The 9,291-nt window shown below is 58.4% G+C and overlaps 1 protein-coding gene across 1 annotated transcript; it reads right to left on the reverse strand.

Moving 5' to 3' along the window:
- Window positions 1-1,555: 1,555 nt before the first annotated feature.
- On the reverse strand, window positions 1,556-6,355 carry ELF3 (E74 like ETS transcription factor 3). The gene is made up of 9 exons (XM_085082853.1): window positions 6,200-6,355; window positions 5,291-5,459; window positions 4,453-4,674; window positions 4,215-4,298; window positions 3,994-4,113; window positions 3,772-3,861; window positions 3,120-3,236; window positions 2,757-2,952; window positions 1,556-2,644 (listed from the first exon to the last, which is right to left on the reverse strand). Exons 2-9 carry the CDS (start codon window positions 5,451-5,453, stop codon window positions 2,524-2,526), a joined length of 1,113 nt encoding a protein of 370 aa, XP_084938979.1. The 5' UTR covers window positions 5,454-5,459; window positions 6,200-6,355; the 3' UTR covers window positions 1,556-2,523.
- Between the last annotated feature and the right edge of the window lie 2,936 nt (window positions 6,356-9,291).

Consider the following 9,291-nt stretch of genomic DNA (forward strand, 5'->3'; position numbering starts at 1 on the left):
TGAAGGGTTTCCTGCTCTCTTTTGCAATGTGTCTCACCCTTGCAAGTGCAGGATGGGGGATGTTTAACGGTACCATGTCTCTGGCAGTAATGAAGGGCAGTAGGGAACATGAGCAGATAGTGAGAGGACAGGGAGAATGGTTTTAAATTAATAGAGATTTAGATTAGATATCAGGGAAAAATTCTTCCCTATGGGGGTGGTGAGGCCCTGGCACAGGCTGCCCAGAGAAGCTGTGGCTGCCCCAGGAAGTGTCCAAGACCAGGTTGGACAGAGCTTGCAGCAACCTGGGATAGTGGAAGGTGTCCCTGCTCATGGCAGGGGGGTGGAATGAGATGAGCTTTATGGCCCCTACCATCCCAAATTGTTCTAGGATTCTATGATAATGGCTGGATCCCCCTGCCAAAAATGCATCTCAAGCATTGCAAGGCACCTTTACAGTCTAGGGGCACCTGACAACCTCCCCTCACCCTCCTGCTGGTGGTCTGCCTTCTTTCCTTAGTTCCTCCAGGCAGTGGCCGAAACCATCCAGAAGGACATAGCATAGCTTCTGCCTGGGCATCCCAGGCCTGGTCCAGCTCCAAGCTCAGAGGACAGGTCCCAGGCCTTTTCTCTTTGCGGGTGAGCAGGAAATGAGCAGCACCCAGTGCCCTGTGTGCCCACATTCAGCAGGGCCTGGGCACCAGCAGCAGGTCAGGGTGGCACCAAGATCCTCTGGTGCCCAGCAGGCTCATGGTGAAATGCAGTGTGTGCCAGCCAGGAGCCATGCATGGACTGCTGTTTGCCAAGTTCACTTTAGAAACATATCTGAGAGTCTGCTTGGCCTCCAACACCCTGAATTCCTTCTTGCCACCCCACAGACACATCCTGTGGGTTGGAGAGATCATCTTGGCACCCCTGGGACAACCTCCTGGCCTCCTCCCTGGGGAGAGGCATGATGGCATTGGGCAAGAAGGGGAACATGATGTGTTTGGGCTGCCCAGGTCAGTGCAGTTTCCCCTCCTGAGATGTGGTCCTTGATGCCACCCAGGTCGGGGAAGAGGCCAGAAAGCAGCCAGACTGGAAGATGAGCATTAATCATACTGTAGTGCCTGTGCTGCTTCGTGATGTCCCTGCATGTCTCCCTGGTAGGCCAGAGAGGAGCTAAAGGTCCTCCTACAGGCTGTGACCCCCAGCCAGGCTGGGAATATTAATGTGGAGGGTGTTGAGAGATACTCCTCCCCAGGTCACCCCAGACTTTGCTTCCTATCAGCCTACAAGTGGTGAGCTCTGGCTTGGAGGCAGCGCTCCAGGAAAGGCAAGTGCCAGGGCTGGAATTCTAAAGGGTCCTCAGAAGGGCCAGGGTTTGGGAATGGGTGCAAATGCCCCCTCCATGGGTGGCTTTGAGCCAGTCTGGGCCAAGCCCACCTCATGCTGAGGAAGACCCTGTGCCAGGATGACCAGGCAGGTCCAGGCCACAGCAAGCAGGAGATGGTGGCAGATGTGGTTCATCCCAAGTAACATGAGCCCAGTCCTCACCACGTCTTTAAGAAAAACAAGAAAAATTACAGGTAGGTACAAAAAAACCCAACAAAACAACAATTTATTCATGTTCTACTCCCATTTGAAAAGGAGGAAACCACATGCACCTGCTGGGTGTCTGGCTGGGTTGGCGTCTCCTTCAGTGGCTGGCACAGCACCAGTCTGTGCCCTGTGACATCACTTCAGTCCAGCTGAGCATCACCACCTGCCACCACACACCTGTGTGCCCCACAACGCACACTCTCACACAGGAACATCTTACTCATGAAAAAATATATCTGTACATTCACTCTGTCCTCTTATTTTGGGTCTTACATAAATTAGAAGCTACTTTTGAGGAAAAGGCCTGTCTCTAGACACAGCCCAGCAGCTGGGCTGGAAATGCAGCACGGCCCTGCTGTCCCATGTCCTCTTCTCACTGAGGGCTTCCTGGGGCCAGGTGAAGCTCCACGATGTTCCATCTTCTCTCAGCAGGTGCCACACTGAGAAGCTGCTACACAAAGGGGGCTTCACCCAACCCACTTACAGCAAACAGGACGGGGTGCACCTTCAGCACGGTGCAAGCAGTGAGAGGGAAGACCCCACAGCTGGGACAAGCTCTATCCAGGTGACACAGACGTGCTGCTCCTCTGCCCAGGCAGGAGGTGGGTGACAGCAGGACACCTGCTGGGCTCTCACAGTGGGGCCAGCTGCCGCTTGAACTTCTCTTCCCCTTTGCATCTGTCCAGGCTTTGAAACAGCCACAGTCCCTGCGGCTCCAAGTGGAGGTACGAATCCAGCAAGGGAAAGCACAGTTTGCAATAACCCACTGGAGCCAAAATACTGGCTCTAAACACCTCAGTGCTGGCAGTCCCCAGAGGGCACGAGCATGCCCATGCGAGGGTCGGAGTTCCGCTGCACGGGGCAGCAGCTTCCAGACATAGCTGCAGGCAAAGTTTCCTGTCAAGGAGCCCAGCTCAGGGCTGGCCCTGAGGGGCTTATCAGACCCTGGCTCATCCAGGACTCCTACAGCTCCTTGTTCCTGTTGAGCACCTCCTCTTCCTTCCAGCCACTGGAGTTCTTCCCAAACTTGTACACCAGCCGTCGCCCATCGACTCTCTCCAAAATCTCTCGTTTGTAGTAATATCTGCAGGAGATGGAGGTGGAATCAGGGCTCTGATGCACTGAGAAGCTGCTGGGGGGCTCAGGCAGAGCCAGCTGTGTGGGGCAGGACCCCCAGGACAGGGGAGAGCACTTACCGCATGGCTCTGCTCAGCTTCTCGTAGGTCATGCTGCTGTTTTTCTTTTTCTGGCCCCAGAGCTGAGCCACTGCTTCCGAGCGCAGGAACTTGAAGACGCCTTCCCGCCGGTCCTCCCACTTCATTAGCCCCTCGTTCAGCTCGGGGTGGATCAGGATATCCCGGATGAACTCCCACAGGTGGGTACCTCTTGGGGCTGAAAGAGGAGAGCGAGCTGTAAAGGAGGGAAGCTCCAGCAGGTTCCTTGCACTTTGGATCTCCCTAAACCCTGCTACCAAGGCCTATGGCCTTTCCTCCCATCATCCCCCATGAAGCCAAGAGGGACTTTGGCAGTCCAAGCTCCTGGGCTGAAGGTTCACATACAGTGCTTGCTCTTCCGGTTCTCCAGGCAGTCTCTGCTCTCCTTGCTGAGTTTTCGGGGCCGTCCCCGTTTCCGCTTGCCGTGTTTGCTGTCCGCTTTTTTGCTGCCTGAACAGTGGTCTGTGCACACAGAGAGGGACACGCATCAGGCTGGGCAGCACATGCTGGGCTGCAGCCCCCTCCCTGTCCTCCTGGGGACCAGGAGCATCCTCTTTTCAGGCCCAGGTATCAGGGAAATATCCCCTGAGAGCAAGGTCACCCCATTCCCTCCAGCCTCATTCCACCCTCAGCCATGGCACTGTGCTTAAGGCAGCATGCTCTTCCTTCCCCAAACCCTACTGCTTCCTTGCATTGCTGGTATTCCCAGGATCATCACCAAACACTGACTTCTGTGCTCAGGATCTCTACCTGCAGTCTTCACCCACCCCTTCCCACCAGGATCACCACTGCCCAGCTATCCCAGCCCTGCCCATCACCCTGAGCAATGGAGAGAAACACAAGCAGAGCACTCAGGGAAACAGACCTTTCCCTCCCCTTCCCAGTGTGAGGATGGGTGTTTAGGTGTTGTCCCTAAATCATTGCCAGGTAGGATGTTCAGAAGTGCCCAGGAGCCAGCCCTCCCCTCCCAGCTCCTGTCTGGAAGCAAACAACTCACCATCAGGGAAGAGCTTTGATTCTGCAGGGTCGAGGTCAAGGTCACTTCCACCGGAGTCCTGAGAGTTGGGGCTGTGGGACATCATAGGCCCTGAGAGGCAAAGGATCAGGGCTCAGACCACTCGCTGCTGGCATCTGGAGACTTTCCCCCTTAGTTCCCACTGCTTCCCCTACCCTTCCTTACTGCTGCAAAACCCAAATTCACCCTTGTCAAAACACTGACCTGAGACATCAGAGCTGCCTGGGGACATTGCACCTGGCAAGCAGGTGAAGTCTGTGGATAGGAAAGGGTTTGTGGGCTTTAAGTCCTCCAGGGAGTCCTTGGCACAGGGATTTCCCAGCTCTGGAAGGGGCAGAGAAGAGAAGAAAGGAAGAAGGCGTTAGCCTTGCTGCCATCGATGTGTGGTCCATGGGGAAAACACTTGGCAAGGGCCCCTCTCTTACCCAGGTGGTTGGAGTTCAGTAAGGTCTGGGAATTTGATTCCTCTTTTTCCAGCAAGTCAATGATCCAGTTCAGCTCATCAGAGGCTACAAGGGGTGAAGGACTGGGATTAGCAATGCCTGTTCCATACAGAGGGAATAGTGCATACTGGGAGCTGAGCCCAGCCATGCCTGGACTCTGGTCTGGTCTCACTCCTCGAGCTGCCAGGCCTGCAGGTGAGGGAGACCTTGGTACACTCACTGATCTCGTGCAGACGGTCATAGAGCTCATCCCCCAAGGGCCCAAAGATGAGGCGCATCTGGTCCCTGCTGCAGTGGCAGAGCGCGTGCCCATCCATGTTGCAGCAGGAGAAGTCGATGGAGCTGGCATCGTATTTGTTCTTCTCCACGTGGTAGCTGATCCACTCCAGCACCTGCACCTTGGTCCAGAAGTACGGGAGTTCACTGAACCACTCTGGCTTGTCTGCAAGGGATGGAGAGCAGGGCTCAGAACAGGGCGGCTGTGCCAGCACCATGTGCCTCGTGGGGGCTGCTGGTGGCCACTGGACACTGGTCAGGTCCAGAGGTGATCCTGCAGGCCCTGCACTGGAAGAGCTGTGGGACTAAAGGGTCCTTAGCGCCCTGCCCTGCAGACAGCAATGACCCCACACTCCCCCCACCGCTGGTTTTGGTGCCATTTGTCCTGTTTGTGCTGTGATCCACCCTGCTCTGCTGGGGTGTTTCTCATGCCTCCCTGAGCACCACCACACGATGGTCCCCAGCACCAGGACTGTACTTCCAAACTGATCCTGGTAAGCCCTGGCAGCCTGTCCCCTATGCTGTGCTGGGGGAGGAAGACAACAATTCCCCCATGTCCTGTATAAATCAGATGTGCTCCCAGCAGCTGTACCTTGTGCCACCCAGGGTCTCCTCCCACAGCCTTTTGGCCTTTCCCTGGGGAAACTGAGGCACGGTGGAAGCCGCTGATCTGTCCCAGTGGGACAAGGACTTTGCAGTGCTGTTCCCAGCCAGTGGCACTGCTTCACAGCTCCCTGAGTTCCTGCTCCCCAGTGCTGCCACTGCCACTGTCCTGGTCCTACCTGTGCTCTGTGCTGGGGGCTGGCTGGCAGGGAGGCTAAGCCCCAGGCTGCTGTCATCCCCAAGGTGTCCCAGCATGTCCAAGGTTGGCTGCACCTCGTCCGGCTGGTACATGGCGCTGATGTAGTTAGAGAAGATGTTGCTGATCTCACAAGATCCTGCCATGGAGCTCTGTGCCGAGAGATGACAGTGAGCCCCGGTGAGCAGGCAGGGGGATCCAGCAGCACCTGCAGCACCCCAGGGTCAGGCTGGGTGAGGTCAGCCTGTCCCTCCCTCCACCCATCGTCACCTCTCAGGTCACTTGTGCAGAAATATCCACCCAGCACCTGCTGGTTGGGGCTGGGGCCTGACTCACCACCTCCTCAGGGGCCAGGAGAGAGGGAGGCTGAGCCGGAGCGAACTGGGGACGTGGCGTCACCGTGCTTGGGCAGAGCCCTGTCCCCAGCAGCTTGGCCTCACCCTGCCGGCAGCCAGCGAGAGGTGACAGCAAGAAGGTGGCTGGCAGAAAACAGTGTCACACAGCCCCTCCGTGGCACAGGCACTCAAACACTGCTCACTCCTGAGCCCCACGGCTGCCCCTCTGCCCACTGCTGGGACTCCAGCGCCAGCAACTCCAGTCCTCTCAACCAGTCGCAAGAAACACATCCCAAAAACTGCAGCCAGGAGGGGACCAAGCCCTTGCCCGGCCCTCACAAAATCATGCCGTTCGCTTTACAAACCCTGGGGGCTGGAGGGGAGCTGCTGTCCCGCTGGCCCCCAAAGGCTGTCAGCTGCGGTGGGAGAGCAAACGTGGAGCGAGAAAACACCGAAGCGCATCCCCCGGCGAGAGCGAAGGTGCACGGGGAGCAGAGCAAAGCAGCTGTCCTGGGCTCAGGGACGTCAACAGGCCTCGGCAAAAAAAGCTTTGGTACCTTCTGTGATGGCAACTCCAGGAGAGGCAGGTAATCCAGAGAGGAGCAAGGGGAGACGGAGCCCTGCTGGCCGCTAGCCACTGCTCATGGGCCCCGGGAGGCTGGTGCCGATGGGCAAGCCCTGCCCGCGTCTCTGCTTTTATAGCTTGGGCGGCGTAACAATCTGGCAGCCCGAGGGGAATTCCAGCCCCAAACGTTCATGCTCCCAGATCCAGGTGATTTGCATAATATGAACCACCGGGTCCCAGCCCTGCGCTGCCTTGCCGGGAAATCTGGGTTGGCCAGTTTAATCATTGTCAGAGCCCGTGCCCCACCGGTGCCCAGAGTTTCACCCACACTGGCTTACGGGCTGTTTTCTTCGCTGCCATTTGCCAGGCTCTTGTTTGTTTGCTCACAGCAGCAGGTTCACTCGGCTCCTGCAGCCGAAAACACCCATGGGGTCGGAGCAGGCCCTGGGGCTCACAGATCCCTAACTGGGGTTTGCCTGGGGCAAAGGAGTTGGGAACGCTGCCCCAGGCACTCACCCTGCCCGGTGGGCAGCCCAGCCCTTGTGGTCAGCAGGTGTGGCTGTGGTGCCCTGGCCATGCTTGGAGCACAGCTTTTCCCAGAGCAGGAAAAGGGTCTCAGTGACCGAGCAGGACAAATGCTGGGAGCAGGATATGTGCTGGGAGCAGGACTCAGGTGGGGACAGGTGGTCTTTGTGGGGGTGGAGCAGAGACCAGGCAAGTGCCTGAGGATTGCTGCTCTGTCAGAATGGGTAGATTTTTGCCTGGGGGAGGTGTGGGACAGGCTGCAGAGCCATGACAGCCCATTGCCTGCCATGTCACACGTGCCTGGCACAGGCAGACATGCACACTCACCAGGCACATTTGCCAAGGGACAAGGCAGGATTGTGGGATGTATTTGGACCTTTGGTGGCTCTTGCCCCTCTGGCCCTTGGGGAGGGGCACCTGGGGCCTTTTTGAGGTATATTCCTGCTGGGTTTAGCCCTGTGCTGGCAAGGGAGCCCCAGGTCATCCCCTTTGCCTGGGCTTTGCCAAGCCAGCCACATCCATGCCACACACAGACTGAGGCAAACCTGGGAGCAGAGCAGACCCTGGCATCGCACAGCTGCCTCCTTGTCACTTCAGGGTCCTTATCACTGCAAACCTGCAGCTGGCAGCCAACCATCTCCTGTGACACCGTGGTGACAGACTGTAGCAAACACGGATACTCCACCTTGGCACACAGACCAGCAAGGGCAGGGTGGCTTCTGTCCTGTCCCCCTCGTCACATCCCCCAGCCCCAGGGCAGGCAGAGCCAGCGTGCCAGCCAGGAGGCACCGGGTCACACCAGCCGATCACCTGCCCCAGCTTCATTCCTGCGCAGCTCAGTCACGAGTGCTGGGTGCTGCCAGGCCCTTTTGTTTCCTGGACACTGCATCCCACAGGGACATCCCCATGCCAGGAAGCAGCCCTGTCCATCTCTGCCACCAGGGAAAGCAGTGGTGCTGGGCAGACAGAGCCTGAACATGCATCCAGCCAGGGACTGAGCCCACGGCTGCCCTGGGGACCTGGCTGCCCACGGGGCTGCAGTGCCTGTGGTTGGACACTTTCCCCTGGGGAAGCTTTTTCCACCCACCACTGCAATGCAGCTGTCCCTGGAGCAGGGTGGGACATGCCAACAGTGTGCCCTCCCCTGGGCCACACACCCAAGGGGTGATGGGGTGGCCATGTGGCATTTGGGAGTCTCTTGCCCAAGCTCTTCCCACCCCAGGGGATCTGGTGGCTGCCTGGCAGGGCTGTCTGGCACAACCACACTGAGTACCCCCTTTCCCAGGTCTCCCTTCCCTGCAGACTTGCAGTAACCCCAGGGAAGCAGCACAGTCAGCCCAGGCGCCCAGGCAATGCCACCCATGGGAGAGGTGCTCTCAGTGGGTGATACCTCAGCCTCTGTGTGTGCTTGGAATAACAGGAGCCCTCCAGGTCCTTCTGTGGCTCAGCCTGCCCCTTCCCCTCCCTAGGGTTTGGGAATCAGGAGGCCAGTGGACCTGAGCAATCCTCCCCAACCCCCTGCAGGTACCCTACAGCTTTCCTGCCTGCAGGAATGCTCTTCCCATCCCTATGCCCACTGATGTGCCACAGCCTGGGCTCTGCAATGGGCCCTGGGGAGATCACCGTGGGCAACTCCCTGGAGATGCTGAAGCACTGTGTTGAGAGCTTAGGAGGGCATAAGCCTCTCCTGAGGTTTCCTCACGGCCTCCCCAGAGCCACAGGGCACAGCAAGGTGCAGGATGGTGCCCATGGGATCCTCTCCTGCCCAGGCACAGCTGCGGCTCTGATGGGCTCAGAGCAACTCCTCCTCGAGCCTGAGGATGGGTGGCAGAGAGCTGCCAGCACCTCATCACCAGAGCTGGGAGCTCCCAGGGCAGTGTCTCTGCTGTCCCCTTGCTGCTCGTCCAAGCTCCCAGCGTGCCTTTAGGCATGTGGGGTGCATGGCACAGGGTGCTGCCAGCCCAGGCTTGGCATCTTGCTGCAGCCATGAGTGTGGAGGGACATGGTGACATGACGACTGGCAAGAAAAAGTGTCTGTGGTGCCATGGATGGCTGAGGCACCAGGTGGGAATGGGATGCTGTGGTGTCCCCTGCCCTGCCAGGGGTAATCGGGCCCATGACACCCCCATGTTTGTAGCCCAAGGCTGCCGTTTGCCCTGGCAGCACCATGGTGACTGCTGGTACAGAGGCTCACACCAAGGTGACAGCCATGTCACAGGCTGCAGCCCCAAGTTCTCAGGGTCGGGGTGCCCCAAGCAGGCAGCGGGGTGTGTGGGGCAGGGACTGGGGTGTGTGGGGCAGGGACAGAGGTGTGTGGGGCACGGATTGGGGTGTGTGGGGCAGGGATTGGGGTGTGTGGGGCAGGGATTGGAGTGTGTGGGGCAGGGATTGGAGTGTGTGGGGCAGGGATTGGAGTGTGTGGGGCAAGAGCTGCATCTGGGGTCGGTGTGGGCACAGCCCCCAGGCTGGCAGCTCTGCTGCTGTGTCTGACCAGTTCAACCAGTGCTGCCTGGAAAAGAGAAAGTGAAGGCTGCAGGAGCTGAGCTCGGCACCGAGGGG

Source organism: Lichenostomus cassidix, chromosome 26 (assembly GCF_008360975.1).
Source record: "Lichenostomus cassidix isolate B80296 chromosome 26, HeHo_3.0, whole genome shotgun sequence".
Taxonomy (NCBI): domain Eukaryota; kingdom Metazoa; phylum Chordata; class Aves; order Passeriformes; family Meliphagidae; genus Lichenostomus; species Lichenostomus cassidix.

Excerpts from the sequence above, each read along its gene's own strand:
- ELF3 (XM_085082853.1), bottom strand. The coding sequence starts at position 5,453 with ATGGCAGGATCTTGTGAGATCAGCAACATCTTCTCTAACTACATCAGC. Across the intron at positions 4,299-4,452 it reads TGACCGTCTGCACGAGATCA|CCTCTGATGAGCTGAACTGG; the intron begins GTGAGTGTACCA and ends CACCCCTTGTAG. Across the intron at positions 2,645-2,756 it reads AAGCTGAGCAGAGCCATGCG|ATATTACTACAAACGAGAGA; the intron begins GTAAGTGCTCTC and ends CATCTCCTGCAG.